General features: G+C 41.1%; 1 protein-coding gene across 1 annotated transcript; it reads left to right on the top strand.

Annotated features, from left to right (window-relative positions):
• Nucleotides 1-673: 673 nt before the first annotated feature.
• On the top strand, nucleotides 674-26,128 carry kcnk6 (potassium channel, subfamily K, member 6). Its single transcript, XM_034230492.1, has 3 exons — nucleotides 674-1,189; nucleotides 7,117-7,509; nucleotides 24,822-26,128. The coding sequence occupies exons 1-3, from the start codon at nucleotides 787-789 to the stop codon at nucleotides 25,055-25,057; spliced, it is 1,032 nt and encodes a 343-aa protein (XP_034086383.1). The 5' UTR covers nucleotides 674-786; the 3' UTR covers nucleotides 25,058-26,128.
• Nucleotides 26,129-26,554: the final 426 nt, after the last annotated feature.

Raw genomic sequence — 26,554 nt, 5'->3', positions numbered from 1 at the left:
ATAGCTGAAATGCACACGGAGGAGTCGAGGAGGGGTGAGGGAGGAGGGGTGCGGGAGGAGACGAAAGGGAGGATACACGCGAGCAGACTACGCGGAAGTGTTTTCACCACTCGCGTATAAAAGCCCCGCCCCCACCTTCACAGCTGGTCGATTTCAACAGAGGAAACCCGACAACTGGAAGATGAGTGGAAAAGCGTCACATAAATGTATAAGTGCTCACAGCTCCGTGGGAATTATTATGTGCAATTCATTTCTAAAAGGTTTTCACATTACTATAATTATATTTTTATTTAAATGTAGGCTACATTTTACACCAAAACGGAACACAAAAGTAGGACCAACCATCATACATTGAATTCCTTGACTAACAAGAGAAAGATTCATTCATTTAAATAAATATTTAACAACAAATGGACCGGTTCTAAGGAGTTATTCAGTTAAGCCCGATGAGAGGGGATACAGCTGTGCACATGTCATCATTAACAGACGTCGTTTAAAAGTGACGTTTGAGTGAACGAGGACATCCCAATTAATACCTGAGGACTCCTCTGTCCTCGCGTCACCTCCTCGTGTCTCTCGCTCGCATCTTACGGAGGCGGAGCTAAGACGCAAGGAAGGGAAGCGAGTGAGGGAAAGGAGGAGTCGAGGAGGGGTATTGGGATGAGGCTACAGACTCCTCCAGGATCCAGGATGTAGCTCCAGGACTCTGCTGTGGACACACCCTGCTGTGGGAGGAGGATGGTGGAACAGGAGGGGTTCAAGTTCAATTAGGACAGCCCCCAAAATATGTTCCCCCAGCCGTCACACGGAGAGGAAGAGAGCAGTCACATAGAGGGTGTCCTGAGAGCAGATGTGATCCCGGAGTCCGCAGACATGCATTTTGTGGGAAGGTCGTGGCTGCTCTTGACAGGCTTCATCCTCTTCTATGTCATCTACCTGCTGTTCGGAGCCCTGGTGTTCTCCAGCATCGAGCGGCCGATGGAGGACCGGATGCGCAACAAGATGAAAGACCTGAAGCAGGAGTTCCTGAACCTGAGCTGCGTTAGCGACGCGGCGCTGGAACGCTTTCTGCTCAAAGTGCTGGCGGCCAACAAGTACGGCGTCTCCGTGCTCATAAACGCCTCCACCACCTCCAACTGGGACCTGGCTTCCTCCATGTTCTTCGCCAACACTCTGGTCACCACTGTCGGTGAGTGCAGCCCTGACTAGAGACACACAGGAAAAGTTTTCTGAAAGTCACTTGTGGTGTTTTTGCTCAGGACGCAGCCTCAGAACAAAGACCTTACTGTCATATTCCTCCATGAACAAAACAACAATTAGCAGTCCGATAAAGGGGGTCAAATGTTTGGAGATGAGACGGCACAAAAGTCAAATCCTGGTCACCCATTTATGGCGTGATTTTGCCACGTGTCGTGGATGTGACAGACAGGGGGAGGCCGGGTTGTTTGTGACACTTTTGAGCGAACTAGCTATTCATTATTTAGTTTGAGGTCTCACATTTTCAAGTACAAGGAGTTTCACTGTTGCATCCTGCCCCACAACAACACAATTGCAACAATGACAATTTAAAATAATAAATTAGATGAATCCACACTAGAACTATGGTCTCAAATAATCCACTTTTAGTAAAAGTCCTGATTTAAAATGTTACCTAAGTAAAAGTACAAAATAATTAGCATCATAATGTACTTAAAGTAAAAGTGATTATTCTGCACAATAGCCAATTTAGAATAATCTAAAGTACATATCATCAGCTTAATGTACTTCAAGTAAAAGTACTGGTTATGCAGAATGGATCTTTTCACAGTGTTTTATTATTTTGGGTATTATAATATTCTGTTTTTCTACATGTGAGTAACAGCATTTTAGTTTGGTAGTTTTCTCGATGTGGAACCAATTTGAATACTTAGTATTGCAATGATGAAATACTGTGTAGAATGTTAGAACAGTAGGCTACTGCATTGCACTTTATCAGTACAAATGTATGTTTATGTATATCTACAAAGTAACTGAGTGTTAAACTAAATGTAGTGAAGTTAGAAGAACAATATTTGCCTCTGAAATGTAGTGGAGTGGTAGTATAAACTAGCATTAAATGGAAATACTAAAGTGTACACGTGTGTATGTCAAAAGAAGTACTCAAGTACTATACTTGAGTAATGTTACTTTGTAGTTACTTTTCATCACTGCAATATGCACTATATGTTTATCTCTACATGTACAGTATATCTAATTGCTAATGTATCGTTGTGGGTCATGTGTGACACTTTGTATCTGTGACCAGCAGCTCTGTAGGTCTCTTTGTCATGTGGCGAGTCTGGGGCTCACATTATAGGAGGCTGAACTTTAGGGTGAATCGGAGGTCTCATGTGTTGGTGTGACCTGTCTTGTTATGTTCATGCTAATTAGAAACCTATAGACAGGTTCACATAGCATGGCCAACCTAATGAACAAGTTGTAGTTGACTCTTGTGAAAGGCCTTATTGGTCTCAGCGGGGTGAGGGTGTCTCAATAGCATCAGTGGATATCAATACCAGGGAAAGACCACATTCTAAAAATTCTAATTCAATACCATGGTAGAATACAAATACAAAATAAATCCAATGGACTTGAACATATTCTCATTCATTTTAGTTTGCATTCTGGTTCTTGTTCCAATGTCAAACAGGTCATAATTATCCCTCAAACATCTATTATTGCTGTAAAAATATCTCCTTCAAACAGCTGTCTTTATTCAGGTTTCTTGCCAAAATCTCAATATAACAAGGCTACATGTAAACACAGCATGCATTTACCTCTGACTAATAGTGTGTCTTACTGAATGAAGCTATGAACCATCATCATATACCTTGAGATTCAACCAAGCCCACTTCCGCATGACTAAGCATCAACTTCAGAGCGTCACCCTTGGTGTTTTCATCCCACAAAATATGAATTTGACAGCTACTGTCGCTTCATAGTGTCTTTTTAGTAGATTGATGAAAATAGCGCTTTATTTTTATGAAAGACAATCAGTTATGTATAGCTGAGGTAATGTTAAATAATCTTTTAGTAACAATTCACCTTGGATTTAAATATAATCTAGCAAACAATGTGTAGCCCAATAGCTTGTTTTTAGTACAGTATTTGAGTATGTACTTTGTTACTTTCCAACACTGTCATGGATAAACAATATTCAGTTTGCCCATGACCGCTGTTGCGTTTTTCAGCATGGCTTCACTTGCACTGTCGCCTCAGCGGCCAGGAAGTTGTCTCTAATTGGCAGAAAGTGAGGGGGAGGGACCGTGGGTAGGGATAGTTGGCTAATTCTTTGTTGTCGGATAGACAGCCCACATCAGGTTTTATTCTGAGATAGAGTTGACGTGATGTAGTTCAGCATTGTTAACATGGGGACTTCACTGCACGTTCTCTTTATACATCCATGACGCAGTCGCGCAAGATCTACGCTAGTGCGAAAGTGGGGGTGGTTATATCTCAACTGAGTTGGAAAAATGATAGACGCCCCCGGGACGTCTTTAGTCTGATGTCCTGGCGTTACCTTAACAACATGATACTGGCAGTACTTTGAGAAAAAGTCCCTTTCAGCATGGATTTGGTACTGAAGTACTTGTGAAATCCCTACGGAGTTCCTGTTTCATTGGTTTGCGTTAGCCCTGCGCCCTAAAGTTAAGCCCCACCTTCTTCCATAATTTATGAACTGTTTGGCATAGACTTATGTAGAAGTTGTCATTGAACTCAGCAGAGTCAGACAATGTTAAGCTAGCTGTAGAACTGTAGGTGGTTTGAAATTAGCATTTATAAAATACCATACATTTTACCTAAGAAACTACTCTCTAATCTAATACAAGTTACAGCATTCTAATTTCAGCATAACAGGTTCAAAATATAGACTGTCGAAGAAATTACTTCAGGGAGTGGTCTGATGCCCCTCCTGTCACCCTATTTTGGTAAAGCCACAGTGTTAAAACCACCCCCGGTCTCCCCTCCGACACAGTCTGATTCCGTTATGTATTTTGAGTCCCAGTACACAGAACCCTGTATGTTGAGGCCTGACCTGATTATACAGGAAGTGACGAGTGCAGCTGTGTGAGAGCAGGTTGTTATACATCAGAGGTTTTTATGGTAGCATCCAGTTCCTCTGCAGCAGTAACGTCGTGGTGTCCCTGAACTACTCACACACCTGCACAGCCACATATTCCACACCATCATCACATAATCAGTGATCGGTGTGTTTGTTGACCTTTAGGACAGAGTAAATGCTCCCCAAGATCACTTCAAAGTATCATCCGTTTCAACTTTTTTTTTTGTTTATAAGATTTGAATCGGTTCTTCAAAAATAGTTAATTGTCAGTACAGTTGAAGTCTGTCTGTGCAGAATGCTGTGAAGGATCAAACATGGGAGTTTTACTGATCCTTCTCCCATTCTTTGTTGATTTTCACATATAGATATATTTTGCTAGGAATTTTGAAGGAGAATTGCCTTAATCCCCTCCAGAGGCGTGAACGGTGGCATTACTAACCCAGCATTTTGCAGGAAATGATTACAATAAAAAAATGCTGCCAAGTATGTGTGTTATCATGAAGCATGTAAACTTGAAGGGCTTGAAAACTTGAACGAGTGCCTTTTTGAAACGAAATGTTGCTCATGAAGCCCAGATTATTAATCAAGAGGAGGAATACTACCCAGTCTGTAAAACATTTGTAAAATGTCTGAGAAAATGACCCTCATGCCCAGAGGCTTCACATTGATGAGAAATTGCTTTATGGAGTGGAGATGGCAAGATGTGGGTGGAATAAAATACGACATCAAGTTGCACCATGAAAATTGTTGGATTCAGTGTTCCTCACAAAAGTGAAATGTTAAATCACTGGAGATCACTGGCATTTTGTGTTAATGCCCTTGGCTACATTAGTACAATCATTAAGATCTAACCCACCATGGGATCGGTTACCATTCTCATCAGATGTTATGGAGAGGTGTATATAGCCAAGCCTTGCACTTTTGATAACACTGCTCTGAGATAACCTCTGTCTGAAGTCTCTGTACTTGAGTCCCGAGGGTCGGCGGCATGGTCATAAGATCAAGAACTTTCTCTCATGCAAAATAACCGTACGTTTATTTTGCAAATATTGTCTTTACCTAATTTGCAACTGACTAGTTTATATTCATTTGTGTGAGGTGTCCAGTGCAACAACAGCAGCGTGGCCACAGAGCCGTTCAGTGTTACTAATTCAGATTATCATGGCAGAATGTACTCTAATTTACCAGATATAAAGGCGTAGCCTGTATCTATGGCTTTGTTTGTCATCCTAAAGGTCACAATGAACTGCTACCTTACCTTGAAGCGTTTCTTGTTGAAACAGGATGTTGTGTGAAGCAGAGTGATGCACAGGGCCTACTTGCAAATGTGCACAGTTTACTGCTTGCGAGAAAGAAAGAAAGACAGTATTTTTATATTTATCTTTTCATTACAGAACATTGATTTTAAGTTTTGATTTGAGCCGCATAACAGCTTTGTACATATAAATGAATACAACTACTAAATTCTGTGTATGGATCAATATACATGTTAAAACAAAAGTGCACAATTGTATCACTCAGAATCAACAGATGATTAGATTTATACAATTAAAGATAGAACTAGTTTATATCGGATCTTGTATTTGGCCAAATGCTGAGTCATTTAGTACCTGGTAAGACATGAACTTTGTGGCTTGACAAAAGTTTTGGAGTTTGGGACCGGCACTGCCAGAGTCCAAGTACCAAAATACTGCTGTGTCATGACATCACACAGAGGAGCTTCTGTGCTATTAAAGCAAACCACTATGAAAAACACACGGCCTGCAAAGGAGGGGGGCGAGGCACGAGCGTTATGTTACCATGCTGTTGCCATGCCACGGCAACCCCCCATTCCCCCGATAGGTGGAGAGTTGCCCATATAGGCGGAGCTCCTCGTTTCTGACGTCGGAGATATTTCAAATCTGGATCAGTCTGTATCAGATCCGTTAAAGCCCGTTTTTAGAGATTTGGGTAATGGAGGAAAAGAGAGAGGGTTGTGTTTTCTGACACTTGGTGAGTTCCTTGACACACCGGGGACACATGTTCATGTATAAAAGATAGGTCCCCTTTTAAAGTAATTCTGTCCTTCTGCATACCGCATCATTTATGAGAATACATTTCTTATCAAGAGAACATAATCGAGTGGTGATCAATAACATTTCCGTATTTATTTTACCAAGTTATGTGTTTGTGTGCACTGAGGAGTCTCAAACAGGCGTTTGTTTAATCATTTTAAGATTGGCTTTAATCAATTTGTGAAAATAAATTGGTGGTGGGTGTGTGTGTGTGTGTGTGTGTGTGTGTGTGTGTGTGTGTGTGTGTGTGTGTGTGTGTGTGTGTGTGTGTGTGTGTGTGTGTGTGTGTGTGTGTGTGTGTGTGTGTGTGTGTGTGTGTGTGTGTGTGTGTGTGTGTGTGTGTGTGTGTGTGTGTGTGTGTGTGTGTGTGTGTGTGTTGTGTGTGTGTGTGTGTGTGTGTGTGTGTGTGTGTGTGTGTGTGTGTGTGTGTGTGTGGGGCTCTACACCCCTGGCCGAAATGTCCATAAAATTAAGTCCGAGTTCAAAATATATCTCAAATAATGTATGCACTGTCATTTCCCCATGTAAAGATAACAGTCTGCAATGAAATGGATGTCTCCTGTGTGTTCCACTTCCTCCTTGGTGCATCGGTAACTTTCTCAAAAAAAATAAAGTCAGGATAACGGATTCGTTTCTCGTGCGCACGAGAAACGAATCCGTTATCCTGACTTTCTTTTTTTTCTCTTTTTTTTCCCCATGTCCCTTTTTATGGGCTCCATATAACCATGATACAAGGGTAACAATTTTAAATGTTGCTTTCCTAGATATTGCATTGGTTTAAAACAAAAACCTTATGTAGGAAAAGTGTATATCATAAAGAATATGTGTGTACATTTGTATCTAATTGGAGTAAAACAAATAAGGATCCGTCTGTCTCAGGGCTCAAGGCTTTAAGACATCTACAGATAATTTAAATACTGCCCGATGTTTCACCATTTGAATGTTCTTCCTCTTGTGCCTCTCCTCTTCCTTCCTCTGCAGGTTATGGTCACACCACTCCTCTGTCAGACACTGGTAAAGCGTTCTCCATCCTCTACGCCCTGATCGGGGTCCCCTTCACCATGCTGGTGCTCACGGCTTGCGTGCAGAGGATCATGTTCCCCCTGGTGCTCGCCCCCGTCGGGCTGCTGCAGCGCTCCGGCCTGGAGCCTCGGCCTGCTACCATCGTCCACTTCCTGTTGCTGCTGATCCTGGTGGTGATGTGTTTCTTCGTGGCGCCGGCGGCCGTGTTCAGCACGGTGGAGCTGTCCTGGTCCTTCCTGGATGGAATCTACTTCTGCTTCATCTCTCTGTGCACTATCGGACTGGGAGATTTTGTCCCGGGAACGCAGCCCAATCAGCAGTACAGGTCGCTGTACCAGGTCGCTGTCATGGGTGAGTGCAGCTGTTAATATTTCCTTCCTACATCAGAAATGTTGTTCTCCATTTACACAACTATAATTCAGCCAAACCGTAGATATTATTATAAAACTGTACAGGAACAGACTTAACCAAAGAACATCGAAATTGTTACAACGTAATTTTCGGCCACTAGGGGCTCTCAATCTTACAAGAACAAGAGTTTTTTTGGTGTCGTAAGGTAGTGTGGGATTGTCAAAGTTTGTCATTGCAGTCTGCTCTCAGTTAGGATTACTTAATTGTTCATGGTTTGGGAGGTTTTTAGCAGGAGCCACATTTTCCGCAGAGGTCTCCTCTTTAATGAGTCCACAAACTGACCAGCAGATTCAATAAACATTTTAAAAAAGTACTTTCACATAAAAATCTCAGGGTTTCACCAACTTTGCTTCTCACAAAACGGACAGCCAGGAGCCCAGTTGCTGCTATTGTTAGTTCAGCTTGTTTCTCTGACAACTTCAGCTCCAGGCATTCAGGACAGTGGCGCCGGAAGTAGGGGGGCCAAGGGGCCATTGCTCCCCCCCCACTTTACAGCCCTGCCCCACATTTTCACAGTGGCGGATGCAGCGGAACACTACATCCCGTTTCAATAATTCCCCTCTACTCTATAGTCGCATCTAAAAAGAACACGATCTAATCTAGCTGTGTATATATTTTTATTTTTGCAAATTGAGCAGATAAGACAATCTCATTAGCTACAGGCTCAGCGACAGAGGCTCTCATATATTGCATTAGGTAAAATAAAGCAGGCACACATAACAGGAAGAATATGTACATTTTAATCCAATCAAAGAGGACATTGTCCCACCATTCAAATGTATCCAGTGTACATTACAACCAATCAATCAATCAATCAATCAATCAATCAATCAATCAATGTTTATTTATATAGCCCAATATCACAAATGTTACATTTGTCTCAGTGGACTTTACAGTTTGTACAAAATATCAGTATGACAATACGATGAAAAAGCTTACATTTGTTTCTTTGTTACGTTGATCTGTGTAAGCCGTTAACCTATCTAGATAAACGTAGCTATTGATATCGCAAACATGTCAAAAGAACCAGCGCATAAGAAAAGAAAATACAGTCAAACAAAACTGAACTTCAACAACTTCCATGTCACATGCCTGACATCCACAACTCCGGAGCCTGGCCCTTCAACCCTAGAACCAGCGCAGCCAGATGAACCCCAAAGCAGCAGCTCTGCGACCGCTGAGACTGTCAAAACCGCCGGCATCGTTGAACCGAAACAGGCTGGTTCCGACTGCGTGGAGGTTTGTTGTCGGGACATTGAGACGGGTAAAGCTGCACAGCTAATTGTAGGAAAAAAAAGGAGACCGCTAGGGCTGAACGATTAATCGATTTTAAATGGAAATCGCGATTTATTTTAAATGATGCGATTATCAAATCGCAAAGCCTGCGATTTTTTAAAAAACGTTTTAGAAGGTGGTAGACAGACTGATCCAATCACCTGCCAAGTATTTTTGAAAGTGCCTGCCCTTTCCAAATGACTTCCAATGGAGCTTTCCTAGATGGTTTGGTGAAACAAACCATCTGAGTCAGGTTAGTGATGCTCCATCACATGTTTTACATCTATTACAGGGTGAATCTTAAAGGGGAACTATCATGCAAAATGCACTTTGTGATGTCTTTTATACATAAATATGTGTCCCCGGTGCGTCGGGGAACTCACGCAGCATCAGAAAATAAAACCCTCTCTCTTTTCCTCCGTACCCAAATCTTTTTAAAACAGGGGTACAACGAGCGGATACAGATTTGCTGCCGATATGACGTCAAATCGGCAGCAGACCCACAGAAAGTTGCTATCAGAAACAATGCCTGACGTGTTTTGGACGTAATCTCGTCTTTGTTTACATTAGCAAGCCTCGCTAACACTCAGAGCTAACCTGTACTGTAGAGCACATGTGTTTTTAAAAAGCAGGAAATAAAAAAAGGAACTCACCTTGTGATAAACCCACAAGAGAAAAAGCATTTGAGCTCCATACTGTTTCAGAAATAATCCTTCATGTGGTTTAGAACAGGATGGCGTTTTATCACAGCAGAATTTAACTTTATCTCCGGTAGAATTCTGATCAGGCATTAGCTCCGCCTCCTCTTTCAAGCTAAGGACCCAAAATCCACGTTTCTCTAACAGGGCTGCAAAAGAGGGGTATGAGCAGTATGAGGCATGGCTACAATGGGTGAACTGTTTGGTATTTTAGGCAAAAAAACTTCACAGACATGTTTTGTATAGGTACAGTATGGCCCTACAATATATTTTTCCAATATAGCATGATAGGTCCACTTTAAACTGAAGCTTGACTTTAAAGCAACCCAACGTAAGTTTCATGTAAGTTTAGTTCTTTCACTCGTAGCTCGGGCTGCGGGGGTGCTAGAGACGGGAGCATGTTGATGCGACCTTCCTAGCCGGAGATATGGCCGCATTTTACAATAAACCTCCGTTGGGTCGCTTAAAAACAAATATCGCAAATCGAATCGCAATGTTTGTCAGAAAAATCTCAATTAGATTTTTTTTTTTTAAATGTTTTTTTTTTTAAATCGTGCAGCCCTAGAGACCGCTAGATCGTCTGGGCAAAGAGAAAGGTACTTCAATGCAGAATGGTACAAAAACAGAGTGGTTAATTCTTTGCAAAACCACTAAACGAACCTTCTGTGAAATATGCAGATTTGCTGCTATCAAACGGCTTGTAACTTTCTCCAAATGTGGAGATGACAGCTTTATAAATTCCGGAGTTAATAACTGGAAAAAGTGCCCTGGACAGCCACGAAAAGTCTAATTTTCAGAGTGTGTTCAAAAAAAGTGCTTGAGTGCATGAATTAATGTTGTCTTCTTCTGTTTGCTTTAATATAGACTACGTAGTTATGCAGCGCCCCACTGCCAGTAAATGTAACTACTACAAGGAACCCTTTTAATTATGTGCAGTTATTTCACGACTTTTATTATATACACCTTGAAAAAATTACCTCAATGGTGGATACGGCCATGCCTGTAGCCAGAGGCGGAGTGATTACCAATCCGCTAGTGCCTGTAGATTTAGCATTTCTTTGACCATCACATACACACGCACTTTTTGGACCCCACACTTCTGAAATGAATCCGGCGCCGCTGATTCAGGAGGTTTGCACCGGGAGCCAAATTATACACAGAGGTGTCAAACAAAAACGCAGGCCCGCCCCTCCCTACACGCAGATCACGCAGACTGCGTGGGGCATCACCTTGTGGAGGGGGCCTCACCGCATGTGCAAATGCGGCGCAATTCATCTTATGCGCAATTATGCGCGCAACAGTTTCCCTGCTGCGAGGCTCCAGCGCACACGAGCGTGCTCCACTAGTAGACCCCCCCCCCCCCCCCCCCCCCCCCCCCCCCCCGTCAATGCTTGCGACACAGACCCGTGGGGCCTCGTGAAACACCTTTGCGTGGGGCCACAAGTTGGCCAGGGGCAGCCCAGCAAAAACTTCACGTTCCAAATCGGTTTCCCTGATGCAGTTCGGCAGACATAAGTTGGTTAGGCTAACTGCTAGCTAACGGCTAACATTTGCTCAGAATGTTTCTCTAAAAACATAGCATACTGATGTCTACTGACTGAAATCCTTCATCCTGTTAAATTATAGTTAGAAACAACCAAGTTGATTTAAAATGACATATTTCTCTAGGTTTGAAAGTATTGAGAAACACAACTCAAGAAAACACCTAGTATTAATCTAGTGGTTTATTTCAGAATATTATATAATATTCCATAGTATATCCTTAAAGTCATGTTAGCCCTTTGAATGTTTAACAACTTTTAAAACTGGCAGGCTATTCTCAGTCTATCAGTATCCTCACTATAGCCATGACTTAGGCACATTTGTTTGTGGTGTGTAAGTGGTTAACGTTTAGTCTAGAGTTTCTACAGTCTCAGTTTCAGGCTCACACACTTCCTCATTTTAAGGCTTGGTCATCTGATATATGTTTGATAAGGTGTTGTCTCATCGTGATCCGGACCTAATGAAGTAACCATCCGCCCCATTTACTCGGGCAAACAAATGTACTTTAAATGCTAAATTGTGGCTGAGGGATTAGAACTGACAAATAAAATATACTGTAGACATTGTAAAAACAGTGAAATGCCTGACTTACTTACTTTCACTACCTTTCCAGTAATGGTTGCACACTTGGCTGTAAAATGTTTTGATTAAAATGCAGTGCAGAGTCTGGGATGTGCTCCTGCTGCCACTTCTTGGGTTTCAGGTGAGTCACATGTGTTTACGCTAGCAACGCTGTGGTCTACGCATCATTAAATTACATTTAGCTGACACTTCTATCCAAACAACTTCCAATAAGGGCAATTAATCATGAGGATATAAACCCAGAGGGGCAGAGAATCCTGCAGTTACATTAGCTAGCAATGAGACAAATCATTTCAGGTGCTATCTACCGCCTGTCACTAGTTTGAAGAAATTCATTTACGTGTGTAATGTAAACACTGTTGCCATCTGATCTGTAATATACAGAGTAAATGGATACTATATAATATTCTTGTTTGTGTACCTCGTGTGGCAGCTCAGTTGCTGATCAGTCAGAAACAAACTGTATTCAACACATGCGTTAGGCCCGAGGATACACAGTGTATTATTGTGACACCTTATGTGAACATGACTTTTATTTGGTTTACAAGAACTCCACAGGGCAATTTCTAATTAGTAAAGTAGTTTAATGTTATCAGCTAAGCTAACACCCATGAGCTAAAATGTTAGCCTTCCTTTCTTCCCCCTCCCCCCTCACCAAACACACACTTTTAAAATATTTAAAAGACAAAACAGGAACAGCAACTTTCTTTAACCACATTCCTAGCATCTATTGAGTGACACTAAAACCCAAAAACATCATATGGGGGCAACCACATATTTACAATGTTTCCTGCAATACAACTAGAAAAAACGTTTAGAGGAAATAATTGATAGTAGTTGGTCATATCATACTGACGTAGGTGTGTCATAATCATGATTCTTTATCATTTTTTCCTTCTGATGATGTGATTTAATAAATGAAAAATAAGTACCAAGTTTTTATTTGGCAAACCCTGCTCTCAAACTAAAACCAACACACTTCGTGGTGCATTTCCTTTTCTGTTTTAAACCTGCTTATTATTGAACTGGCTTGAAGCTGCTGGGGATATGTTGGTAGGTTTGACTTAATCCAGTAGTTATTATTATTATTTATTAATTTAGTTCTTTATCAATATAACTGATCTCATAATCCCTTATTTTCATGAACATGTGTTTCTACAGTCTCAAACATCGAAACATGTCTAAAGGTTCAACTAACACTGGGTCATTGTGGTGTTTTTACATTCTTATCTAATTTGAGGTGTCGGTTAAGAATATAAAACCTGCTGCACTTCTGGGTGTGTGAGAAATTGAAAACTAGCATGGTCACATGACTCAGTGAGCCTGCTGAGGCTCTGAGGTCACACAGAGCTGCTACATGCCTGCAGAGGAGAGGTTTATTAAAGATGACCCGGCAGAGGCACAGAGAAAGGTGTCAGGAGTGGACAGATCACTCTGACCTCACTGCAGGATCCTCATCTGTCTGCTGCAGAAACTCCTCTTCATCGAGAGGGGGGAAAAAGGCAGCATTTTGTTGTTGCACAGAGAAAGCAGGAAATCCCCTGAAAAGGCAGCTTTTAAACCAGGGGTGGGGAACCTTTTTCCTCTCAAGGGCCATTTCAATTTTTTCAACATCCTCCGAGGGCCGTACAAATTATTGACCTCTGCTTAAAAATCACAGCCCATTCATTTGGCCTTTCTTTCATGCTGTGCAAAGAAAAAGCAACCTCTTAATCCAGGTATCTTGCCATGACTCGCGTATGCACGTGCACGGTTGTGGCATGACCACCAAACAGAAAGATATGGACACAAGATGTGTGCAAATGTACTTAGTCTCCTATCCATGTGGACATGATTTAAGTGGGGGGGACCTAACCTCCTCTGGGGGGTCCAGGGGGCATGGTCCCCCGGGAAGATTTGTTCTTAAATATTGAAGTTGAAAGCATCAATCTGGTGCACTTTGAGAGCAAAATGAAGAGATCTATGGAAACATCTCTCAACACCCATATGAAACAGAACTGTAAGCAGATTTACTTTTTCTTTATGGATATTTTCCAAATCACTCTCCTTTCAAACTATATTCTTGTTTATTAATAACTTTTTTTTACTGTCATATTGCATTTTATACCTGTTTACTTTATTCTCTTGTTTTTTTATAACTATAATGATCATATAAAGATGTGCCTTTACCTCACTGGTTGGAGAAAAAGCTTCTTATATTCGTTAGCATAGCTAGCTAACCAGATGCTAATAACAACAAAGTTATTGACTGTATGCTCAGTATGACAGATGAACAGATCGCCACTGGGCTTTCAACTAAAGACACAGCCACGCAGAAACTGCAGCATGTGTACGGCTCCTTATGGGTACTGCAATTGTTGAAGTCCCGGAGTGGCGTTCTGGTGCTCTCCATCAGAACTACACCCCTGTCAGACGAGACATATACCACGTGATGACACGTTAGGCTTGTGTTGTGTTCAAGGACCATGACCGTTGTCAGGAAAAACAGGCACTCGCTTGTTTAATTATTTTGCAGTCTAGATTTCTTTAATTTTTTTCTTTTTTGCGTGTGTTTATAAATTACCTCGAGGGCCGTACCAAATGCTCTCGCGGGCCGTATACGGCCCGGGGGCCGGAAGTTCCCACCCCTGTTTTAAACCAACGTGACAGGAAAGATATTGCCGGGGTTATGACTAGTCTGTGCAGATGTTTTTACAAGGTTTTTCATAAATATTCCAGAGGAAGAACTGTTTGAAAAGTTTGTCTTGAGAGGCTAATGATGAATGATGTTTTGTGAATGTTCTCTGAGGGCAATCTGACCGTTCCCACCCCCAATGTGAGAAATAGTACCTCTCACTGCTCCTTTTTCCAGGAAGAGCAGGTTGAGAGGTGGGTTCCTTAGAAATGAAACTGTCCTCTTGAGTTATTTGTTAGCTGTCACACTTTTTTATTTGGTGCTCATTGGGAGTTCCCCTGACTGCAGAGAGTTTCATGGAACTGAAATAAATGTGCCCAGAAGTATTTTTAGTTTTTTATAAGCTTTCTGAAACCTGGAAATCATTGGTGTAACATCATTCATGTGTGGCATGGCTCAATGGCGAGGTCTGTTACTTGTTTACGCCACCTCTAATCTGCTAATCTTCATTTTAAATGTCAACACATAATATTTAAATATAAAAAGTGCCCAAGTTTACTTTAAATGATCTTCTTTTATTCAACGAATAGTAACAGAGTGCCACACATGAAGATATTTGGATCATCAGTTCTGTAGAAAACTACACGAAACTGTTTGACCCGGCTGGACTTTGGTTAGTGCCTGCGTTGAACTGTGGGAGTGGGAGTAGGATCATCAGAACCCAAACCACAAAGAGGCCACGTCCGCTAATAGCCACTATGGGACATAGAAATGATGTTTATGGACACCTCACTAATCCATGATTTGACTATTGGCTTTGTTTCAATTTTGTATCACACATTGAAGGGCCTCTGACTTTTCATTTTGCACCACAATCGGTCCAATAAAAAAAAATGGTAATAAAAGGTTTTTTGTTTTTGTGACTAAATACTTTGAACATCAATGGTTCATATCAGCTTCAGATGTTCTTGTAGCTATGTACATGTCAATGAAGACCACACCTAGGTAAAGCCTCATGACTCAACTGAGATGTGCTGGTTATTTGTTTTTATGTATTTATTTACATTACATAGCATTTAGCTGCTGCTTTTATCCAAAGCGACTTACAATAAGGGCAATAAACCATAAAGATTCAAACTAAGGACAACAAGAACAGTGCTTACATATTTACTTGAAACAAGCAATATTGTCATGCGTGGAACACACAACGACCCGTTCACTTGCTGAAAGTCTGTTTATAACCGGTCGCGCGCAGCACGTGACTAATGACGTTACAGTGTGAGGGGTGCGTCCGGTAACTATCTCTGGACTGCCTGGGGGGCGTCCCAAAGCAGGGAAGTTTGCACAAATATCATTGTTAGTGCTGCGAAACAGGTGGGTCTTCAGTTTGCGACGGAAGATATGTAGGCTGTCCTGATATCAGTGGGACGCTTGTTCCACCATTTGGCAGTCAGGGTAACAAAATGGCGTGTCTTCTTTTTGTAGGTGTACCTGGTTCCACTTCGTAGTGAGGGAGTAGCAACTGATTGGCAGATGCCGAGCCAAGTGCACATGCTGCAGTGTATGGTTTCACCATGTCTTGGATTTAGGATGGACCAGGTCTCTTTACAGCATGGTAGGCCAGTAGAAATGTCTTGAAGCATATTCTGGCAGCTAGGGAAGGGAGCGAAGGAGGAATTAGTGTGGGAGGACTCGGGGAGGTTGAAGACCAGTCGGGCTGCTGCATTTTGAATTAGCTGCAGAGGCCAGATGGTATTTGCAGGTAGACCAGCCACGAGGGAGTTGCAGTAGTCAATGCGCAAGATGACAAGAACCTGGACCAGGACCTGTGCGGTCTTCTGGGTCAGAAAGGGACGTATCCTCCTGTTGTTGTACAGATTGTATCTGTAGGAGCGGGTTGTAGCAGCGATGTTAGAAGTGGAGGACAATTGGTCGTCCAGTGTCACACCTAGGTACCATGCAGTCTGAGTCGGGGTAACAGCAGAGGGGCCAATGTTGATGGACAGGTCATGGATGGGAGAGTCCTTACCTGGGATGAAGAGCAGTTTGGTCTTGTTTAGGTTGAGCTTCAGGTGCAGACATCCACTGAGAGATGTCAGACAGACAAGCAGAAATACATGCGACTACCCGGGTTTCAGACCAGGGAAACAAAGACACAGAACCAGTTGTGTCATCTGTGTAGCTGTGGCAAGAGAAGCAATGAGAGCGAAAGAGAGAACCAAGTGAATTGGTGTATAGAGAAAAGAGGAGAGGACCAAGGATAGACCCCTGTGGGACCCCAAACTATTGGCAGCAGGTGTCGAGTTTCACATTTTTAATTATGGCTGTCAAACGATTACAATTTTTAATCGGATTAATCACAGCTTAAAAATGAATTAATCATGATTAATCACCATTCGAACTATGTCCAAAATATGTCATTTCTTTATGTATATTGTTGTGGGAATGGAAAGATAAATGAAAGAAGGCGGATATATCCATTTAACATGTTTATTACATTTTTCTGTGTGTCAAAATGAAAGAGCACCTACTGTATCAATCATCAAACCGTGGGGTCTTAATTCATTACGTGTTGATTTCTATCAATGGGGGAGTACTTCAGGAAAGTCGACGGGGGGGGGGGGGGGGCTAGTGGAGTACTTCGTGACCACAGAGTGTGAACGTTGTGATCAGCTGTTTTAGCGCAGTTCTCCAGTGAAGGGGGGGGGGGGGGGGTAGTCTCCCTCCGCAGCCGGTTGGCGTAGTTTTGGCACAATTCCGTTGTACAGACCGACGTTAACAGCAGCCTGTCTGTGCACACGGAGACCGACTCTGTCGTCCGGTGATCTAACCGCCTTCTAGAAAAGCTTCACAAGTACGCAAATGCGCAACAACTTCCTGTCAATAGCGTTAACTCGCCTTCAAAATAAAAGCATGCCAAATTACATTTAAGACATACAACTACAACGAAAGTAACAAACACAATGTAATATCCTTTTCAATTTCAAAGAACACAAATAAGGTTATTTACAGGTGTTGTTTTGTGTGGTAGAGGGTCGCTTTCATTGATGCGTTTTGCACCCCGGGCCGTTGTTTTGATATTCTGCTGAAGTATACACTGTGACGTAATAACTCGAGGGTGGGGGTCAGAGGGCATCGGTATAAAAGTCACAGCTCGCCACTGTTCCAGACAAGTGGCTACTGAAATCAATCTTACTAACTGCCGTCTGTGCAATTCTCGGCTCGAGTTGGCGGACTTTATTTTGCTTACTTTAACATCATTTTTCATGGTGGGGCTAAGCCATTTCTTGGTATGGGTGTAGCCTACCCTGGCGCTGCCATTGGTGGGATGTATGGGGCGGGCCATTCTGCACATGCGTTAAATGCGTTAAATATTTCAATGCAATTAATTAAAAAAATTAATTACCGCCGTTAACGCGAACATTTTGACAGCATTAGTTTAAATATGCCCTTTAGTATTCAAGCATCTTTGGAACTTTATATTTGATCCATTTTAGGAGCAAGCAATAGAATACACGTGTTGTGGTACATTTTGATAGTGTTGGTAATGAAAATCATTCAAAAGTGTCTCAGAGGTCAGGAAATAATAATTTCTTAGTTTGGCAACCATTTGGGAATCTTCATAAATGACATGATTCAGATGATAACTATAAATGTGCCTCTTCATAAATCCCTGTCCCTCTATTACCGTCCATACAACTGTTAAGAAAGAGGTAACCACTAGACGTCACTTAACTGAAAATGCAGAGGAAATGTTTGCCCAGATTTTTACTCTCTCAATTGCCCATGCTAACTTCTCAGTAAATGAGCTAGTGGATCATTTTAATTCTAAAATAACAAATGTCATGGATACCATCGCTCCCATTAAAATAAAGGAAGTATCTGGCAAGAAAATATCTCCATGGAGAAAAGCCATGACTGTGAGAACAGCAAAAACTGAGTGCAGAAAAGCTGAACGCAGGTGGAGAAAAACAAATCTCCAGGTTCACTTGGAAATATATAAAGAGAAACTCGGTTTCTATAATCAGGAAATACAAAAAGGCACGACAGTCTTTCTTTTCTGACATCATTACCAAAAATAAAAACAACTCACGTGCCTTGTTTGCTACCGTCGACAGACTAACAAACCCCCCAGTGTCGATAGCCTCAGAATTTCTATCCACCAGGGCCTGCAATGATTTTGCCTCCTTCTTCACTGACAAAATCGTGCAAATTAGACAGGCAGTCAGTGCCTCTGCATCAGGTACAGCAAATGTTTTGTCCCTATGTCCACCTAAAGCCAATTCAGACACCATGTCACAATTCCGTCTGATAAATGCTAAAGACCTGGAAGACATTATCCAACATCTGAAATCCTCCTCCTGTAGACTCGACATCATCCCGACAGGATTTTTCAAAACTGTTTTTCATTGCTTGGCCTCAGATATACTACACATAGTAAACAAGTCTCTTCAATCAGGTGTATTTCCACAGGCCCTGAAAACTGCTATAATGAAACCGCTCCTAAAAAAGCATAACCTAGACAAAACCATAATGAATAATTACAGGCCAATATCAAACCTTCCCTTTTTTAAGCAAATTGATTGAAAAAGCAGTTTTTCAACAGTTGAGTAATTTCATGTTTTTAACTGATGGTTTTGATGTGTTTCAGTCGGGCTTTCGACCTAACCACAGCACTGAGACTTCACTTGTTAAGGTCTTAAATGACATCCATTTGAACACAGACAGTGGCAGAATATCAGTGTTAGTATTATTAGATCTCAGCGCTGCCTTTGATACTGTTGACCACAACATATTGCTAGACCGTCTTGAAAACTGGGTGGGAGTTTCAGCAACAGCTCTAAACTGGTTTAGCTCCTACTTGAAGGACAGAACAAACTTTGTCTCAATAGGCAATTACAAATCAACCCTGATAAATATGTCATGTGGGGTTCCTCAAGGCTCCATCTTAGGACCTTTGCTTTTTAATATTTATATGCTACCTCTGGCTGAAATTATTAAAAAGAGCGATCTAAGCTATCACATCTATGCAGACGACACCCAGATTTATTTTAAAATTACACCGGGAGACTACTCTCCGATTAGAACACTGAGCAAGTGCATTGAGCACATCACTGACTGGATGACTCAGAACTTTCTCCAACTGAACAAACAAAAAACTGAGATCATTGTTTTTGGAGCAAAGAAGGACCGATTTAAAAGTAATCGCAGAGCTTCAGTCGGCAGACTACAAAGTAACTCACAAAGCAAGACATCTGGGTGTAGTGATTGACTCAGACCTGAATTGTAACAGTCACATTACAACAGTTATTAGGTCTGCATACTACCACCTGAAGAATATATCAAGGATTACAAAACTAATGTCACAACAGGATTTAGAAAAACTTGTCCATGCTTTTATTTTCAGTAGACTCGACTACTGCAATAGTGTATTCACAGGGCTCACTAAAAAATCTATTAGAAAGCTGCAGCTGATTCAGAACGCTGCTGCTCGAGTGCTCACTGACAATAGAAAAGTAGATCATATCACTCCGGTTCTGAGATCATTACACTGGCTTCCAGTCTGCCAAAGAATTGATTTTAAAATACTACTGCTAGTTTTTAAATCACTAAATGGCTTAGGACCGAGGTATATAGACGACCTTCTCCATCACTATGAAGCAGCCAGGAGTCTCAGGTCTTCTGGGTCGGGTCTGCTCGCTGTTCCGAGAATAACCACTAAACATGGAAAAGCAGCTTTTAGTTATTATGCCCCAACAATTTGGAACAAACTGCCTAAATTGTGCACGTTCGCCGAAACAATTCCTATTTTTAAATCCCGACTAAAAACGCACCTATTTGCCGCTGCTTTTAATTGAGCTGCCCATACTCACACTACAGTATGCCTTTTAGTCATGTATTCTGTACCTGCTGTGTTTATTTATTTTTATTTCATTACCTTTGCTTATTATGCCTGTTTTTAAATGCCTTTTTAATAATGTATTTATGCTGTATTTGTTCTTAAATGTATTTTGCTTTTAATCTGTAAAGCACTTTGAATCGCCACGTGCTGAAAAGTGCTATATAAGTAAAATTGCCTTGCCTTGCCTTGTACAGGGTCCCAGTGGTTCTTTGTTCTTTTTTTAGATTTAGCCTTCCCTGTCACATGATGGAGGTTATTCTCATAGTCCTGCTCTTGTTATTCACTATCTGTGTGGGTGTTTTCTCTAATTGAATCAGGGCTTGAATTACCCTTTTGTCCAAATGTAGCCATGCTGTTTTGTTATTTGTGGTCTCAGTCAGAGAGAGCTCTACAGAGAATATCAAGCAAACTCTGGAACAACCTTTATAAATAACTGTGATCTGCTGGGTATTCAACATTTGGTTTCTGTGGTCATTTAGGACTTAAGTATGTCTCTGCTACACTTCTTCCTGAATGGACCTACATTTGGGAAATCCCAATTCAGATGTAATGTTCACACAGGAAGTTACTGTATTTTGCTCCGTCTGTGTCCTCGGATAATCCCTTGACTTCAGTAAGGCCTGGCAGTTCATACGGTGCAGCCATGTTGTTTTCTCATACCTCAGGCTGTATTATATAATGATGATGTAGAGTCACATTAACCCACGCGCTCCTGCAGGATTAGTGATTAGGGATTAGTAAAGTGTGGCCTTCTCATGAAACTGATGTTTCCCCAGCTGAAGTGCTCAATCTGATCATATGTGAATAAATGCATTCCTGTATGCACATTCCCTGCTGTAGTGGTAATGATGGCCAACTTCTCCAACTTGGCCAAGTGTTTTTGTGTTCTGATAATATGATTCACCGGTTACCAGCCATCATTTTTGTAGGAAGTGGAAATCCTATTAAACATTGAAACTCTTGTTTCCTAAAATTTCTCAACAATAATCCCTACATTGTCATCATATGAAATGTATTCTGATCCTGAAGTGTTGCAATGAAAAGGGCACAACCATGTTAAAACTCCCTTAACATAAGATTGACCAAGCAAAGTTCAAAATACCTTTTTTAGAGGCTTTTCCGGAAAATAATTTCTGGTGTTGCTGAGAGGCAAATACTTTGAGATTGTAGTTCGGAGTTTAGACAGCCTAAATCCTTGAACTCATCATGTTCTGTTTTTCACTAGAATGAGTGCTTCACAGAGGGAAGAGGGATTACAAGTGATAAAAGGAGGTGATCTGTTGTTCTTTAAATCTAATTCCAGGTAGCTTGCATCAAGGCTTACTGTTAACGTGGCTTCGACTTTACTGATGGATTTCCCCTTCCTCACTTCCTGTACACCTCCCACAGTAACTGTAATGTTGTGCAGCTGCTGTAATCCTACACTGTTGTTGTCCTGCAGTACAGTGAGGGACCTTTGTCCACGACCGGACTCTGTGTGTGGCAGTTTGTTGCATTCATGTGACAGAAGAAAACCACGTGGCATTTCATGAAGGGAAACACGAGAAAGAGAGCAGAAATAACAAACAACTTGAGGCACTTTTGTCTTCCTCTTTAGATGAAATGGGTTTACTCAAATAGTCACTGACTATTATAAATCAAACTTGGACATTAATTCCTTAACTCTTTACTAGTGTCCACATGTTCCTAGTTTAAGCAATCTTGAATGGAGCAGACATGACATAGAATAACATTGTAGTTTCTGTCTTTTTCTAAATAATTTTCACAAATAAAACCGACATTTAAAAAGAATATGAATTTACATTTATCTCATAATTCTGTTTATCTTCAATTTAAAGATGCCGAACATTTAGCTGATAAGCATTGTTTCTCTTAATTACTATATTTTTCTCCAAGTTTATGTATATAGCACCTTTCAACACAAGGCAATTCAAGGTGCTTTACAAAAATTAAAGACATTAAGAAAATGGCGTTTAAAAACAGTCATTAAAAAGCAAAGATAAAAAATAAACATTAAAAGAAAAAAAATACATGAATAAAAGTTACAGTGCAGTCTAAGATATGAATAGTTCAATTAAAAGCAGCGACAAAAAGAAAAGTCTTCAGCCTGGATTTAAAAGTAGTCAGAGTTGCAGCGGACCTGCAGGTTTCTGGGAGTTTGTTCCAGATATTTGGAGCATAATAACTGAATGCTGCTTCTCCATGTTTTGTTCTGACTCTGGGGACAGAAAGCTGACCAGTCCCTGAAGACCTGAGAGTTCTGGATGGTTCATAATTTAGCAGGAGGTCAGACATGTATTTTGGGCCTAAACCATTCAGTGCTTTATAAACCAGCAGCAGTATTTTGAAATCTATTCTTTGACACACAGGAAGCCAGTGTAAAGACTTCAGAACAGGAGTGATGTGATCCACTTTCTTAGTGTTAGTGAGGAACCAGTGTAAAGACTTCAGAACAGGAGTGATGTGATCCACTTTCTTAGTGTTAGTGAGGACTCGAGCAGCAGCATTCTGAATTAGCTGCATCTTTCTAATAGTGAGACCTGTAAAGACACCATTGCAGTAGTCCAGTCTACTGAAGATAAAAGCATGGACAAGTTTTTCCAAATCCTGCTGTGACATTAGTCTTTTAATCCTAGATATGTTCTTTAGGTGATAGTAGGCTGATTTAGTAACTGTTTTAATGTGACTGTTGAAACTCAGGTCAGAGTCCATGACTACACCTAGACTTCTGGCTCTATCTGTTGTTTTGAACATTGCAGACTGAAGCTCAGCGCTAACTTGTATACGTCCAAAAACCATTACCTCAGTTTTATCTTTGTTTAATTGGAGAAAGTTCTGACACATCCAGTCATTGATTTGTTCAATGCACTTACTCAGTGTTTGAATTGGAGCATAGTCTCCTGGTGAAATGATTGTGTGTGTGTCATCTGCATAGCTATGGTAACTTATTTGGTTGTTTTTCATTATCTGAGCCAGTGGTAGCATGTAGATGTTAAAGAGAAGAGGCCCCAAGATGGAGCCTTGAAGTACCCCACATGTCATATTTGTCAAGTCAGATGTGTATTTACCTATAGAAACAACCAGTGTTCGAATTACCCATTTGCTTTCGGGGTAGCCCTATATACATATACATATACACCTGAAAGATGTATATGTTTCCTGCATTAGATCAACATTGATTGCCAATACCTTGTTTGGTAGGACATCTTTTTTTCTCATCTCCGAAATCTCGATCGCTTTTTCGTTTGCCTGGCTATGAAAAGCCATGGATACCTTTCATTCCACTTACTCAATCTTTTCTGTGTCCAGTTAAAAGGCAGGTCATGGGCATCGTCAGGTTCGCTAGTGCAGGGGGCGCCGGTGGCTGTGGCCGCATCGGCAGGCCTCTCCCTCGGTATGGAGCTGTCAAACTCGATCCTAACGCCGCTTACAGCTGGCTAACTAAAAGTTGTTCCTTTCACGTTGTCATTTTTAGACTCCTTTGCTTGTGAATCCAAAAGCTGCGAGGCTTGGCTGTTTTTGTTTCGCCATATTTTTTGTTACAAAGCCAGAATTACAAAAATATCAATATGAACATTTCAAATACGCCGCCGGCATCGCCACCGTTACCATAGCAACATAAGTAGCGTAAAGAATGCAGTGCCGCCACGTACAGATGGCAACACCCAGAAATTTTCACATATATAAAACAAATATTCAGAAACTGAAATGAATGACTATTATTTATTTCAAGAACTTTTATTGACAGAAACTCAACATTTCTAATCTGTGTGACACAAATATGTGGCTCCCCCTATTTATCTCAAAGTCGGCCTTCAGGGGAGCTCCCCCCGCCTTTAGGGGAGCTTGGCTCCCCCCCATTTCGAACACTGGCAACAATGTTTTTTCTGTCCTTTAAGTAAGATTCAAACCAATTCAGAACTGTTTCCGAAAGTCCCACCCAGTTTTCCAGTCGGTCTAGTAATATGTTGTGGTCAACAGTGTCAAACGCAGCACTGAGATCTAATAATACTAACACTGAAGTTCTGCCACTGTCTGTGTTTAAGTGGATGTCATTAAAGACCTTTACAAGAGCAGTCTCAGTGCTGTGGTTTGGACGAAAGCCTGACTGGAACACATCGAAACAGTTATTTAAATGCAAGAAATTACTCAACTGTTGAAAAACAACTTTTTCAATGATTTTACCTAGAAATGGCAGGTTTGATATGGGCCTGTAATTGTTCATTACTGAAGCATCTAGATTATTCTTTTTTAACAGCGGTTTAATGACTGCTGTTTTCAGGGCTTGTGGGAAAACACCTGAGTGAAGAGTGAAGTAGATTTGAGGCCATGCAATGAAAAACATTTTTGAAAAAGCAATTTTTTTTTCTAGCTTTTCACTACGGTTTTGTCAATTCACTGTTTACCTGGACTTTCCTTTTTTACTTTGTTCATTCAAATACATACATGCGTACAAGTATTACAATCTGAAAAAACTTCTTACATAAATGAATAGTTGATTACATTTTTTTTAAATGGAGCAGTAAAACTGTTTAGCTTTTTACCCACATAATCTTTTTTTTCCTAAACTTTCTTATCATTCATTTAACTTTTTTTTAAAAAGGGTAAAGTGAGTTTCTTTCCCCCCCCCCCCCCCCAGTCTACCTGTTCGTGGGTCTGATGATGATGTTCCTGCTGCTGCGCACCTTCCACAAGATGGCCGACCTGCACGGCCTGACCACCTTCCTGCAGCTGCCGCGCTGCGAGGAGTCCGACCTGGAGGAGGACAGGGAGCCCATGGTGGAGGTCGGACACAAAGACCTGACGGAGAAGGAGGCCACGAAGCCCCTGGAGCCGGGCGCCCAGCCCTCCTACAACACCATGAACACCGGATAGGCTGAGGCAGGGGAGAAAATAAAACTCTACCTCTGGCACGCAGACTGTCGGCTGAATCTGAAATATGACTTCTTTGTTTAAAACAACCCAAAAGGAGAGCATAATGATGAGGAATTGAGATGAGTTTTAAGATTCAGCCTTTGTGAGAGCAAGCCACATTCTTTGAGTGGTAACCACAGCGCTCTCTGGAAGTATGAAAGGACTATTCTGACTACGTTACCCTGGCTGGGATAAAAGATGTGGTAACAATTGTTCCTTTTCCTCCTCCACACCGCTGTAACTGTGGTGTGTTCACTGTAAGGGTTTGGCTGCTGCGTTCACAGCTTCAGGAACATACATTCACTTTTTGACTAATGGTTTATTGTTTTCAGATCCTTTTGCATGCATTTCTGTTACTTTGTTTTCTGTGTCGCCGGTTTGCTAACAGTGCTTTAACACCTTTGCCTTCATTTGTTTTTATTTCATTGTCTAGCTCCTACCTTTTTTATATTTCATGTATGCACATTATCACCTCCAGCAGTCTAGTTGTGCAGAAACAGGATTGTCCTTACTCACTTTTGGACCACTTGAACTCATCTTCCAATGTGGTCCTAAGCTGAGCATTTAAAAATGATGAGGATGTGTTGGACCAGACTTCCTGTGTGGAAGAAGTCAGGCTCAGCCTTGGTACAGAACCCTCAGACAGCACTGGCCTCCTTTTATGGTACTGCCCCCTGCTGTTTACAGGTATGAAGCACAACATGTTACTATAGGAGTCATACTAAAGGGTTGGAAAAGAAAGAAAAGACTAACCTTTGTTTCATTGTGGTGATGCAGGAAGTCATTCATTTCAATGGAAAACCAAAAACATGTTGTGTGATTTAGAGATCATGAACACTTGAAATGCACTTTAATGTTCATGTCGGTTATTGTTCTGACCATTGAGGTTGTCGTTGAATGAGAAGGCTAAATATATCCTGATACTGTGAAATAAGTTTGTCTGTTTTTGTTGGTGTAATATAGTAGATTAGTTATATAGTAGTTTAACATATATTCACTGTTGATGTAAATTAAAAATACTTTTTGCCTGTGTTAGGTTGTCATGTTTTGTTCCGTCTTTCTCAGTTTTCATTCAAAAATGTTATTTGTTGTTCAGTCACGCATTATCTGAAGTACTGTAACAGTCCCTTGCTTTGCTCACTGATCCGTGCTCTGAGAGCAGAATTAGATTATTATTTTAGATATACTTAGTTGATCCCAAATTGGGAAATTGTTTTATCACAGCAGCCTGTTAACAAGGCATTGCACACAAATTAAATATAGAATGAAATAATGAATACAAAAAAAACTTGAATGGTAAATATATCAACAGTAGAAATAGATTCGTAAATGTAATATATATATGTTAATACAAATATATACATAGGATACTACATACATTTAATAAGTGATTTAAAAAAAATTGAAATTTCTCAAATGTAAATCTAATGAAAGAATCAAACACTGGTTCCGTTTCTT

This window comes from Gymnodraco acuticeps, unplaced genomic scaffold, assembly GCF_902827175.1.
Source record: "Gymnodraco acuticeps unplaced genomic scaffold, fGymAcu1.1, whole genome shotgun sequence".
In the NCBI taxonomy this organism is placed as follows: Eukaryota; Metazoa; Chordata; class Actinopteri; order Perciformes; family Bathydraconidae; genus Gymnodraco; species Gymnodraco acuticeps.
The sequence above is the reverse complement of the archived record's forward strand: the minus strand, read 5'-3'. Positions and strand labels throughout refer to the sequence as shown.

What these genes read in the sequence shown, in the direction of transcription:
- kcnk6 (XM_034230492.1), top strand. Translation starts at nt 787, where the DNA reads ATGTTCCCCCAGCCGTCACACGGAGAGGAAGAGAGCAGTCACATAGAG. An exon ending in CACTCTGGTCACCACTGTCG is followed by an intron (nt 1,190 to 7,116) that starts GTGAGTGCAGCC and finishes CTTCCTCTGCAG; the next exon opens with GTTATGGTCACACCACTCCT. An exon ending in GTACCAGGTCGCTGTCATGG is followed by an intron (nt 7,510 to 24,821) that starts GTGAGTGCAGCT and finishes CCCCCCCCCCAG; the next exon opens with TCTACCTGTTCGTGGGTCTG.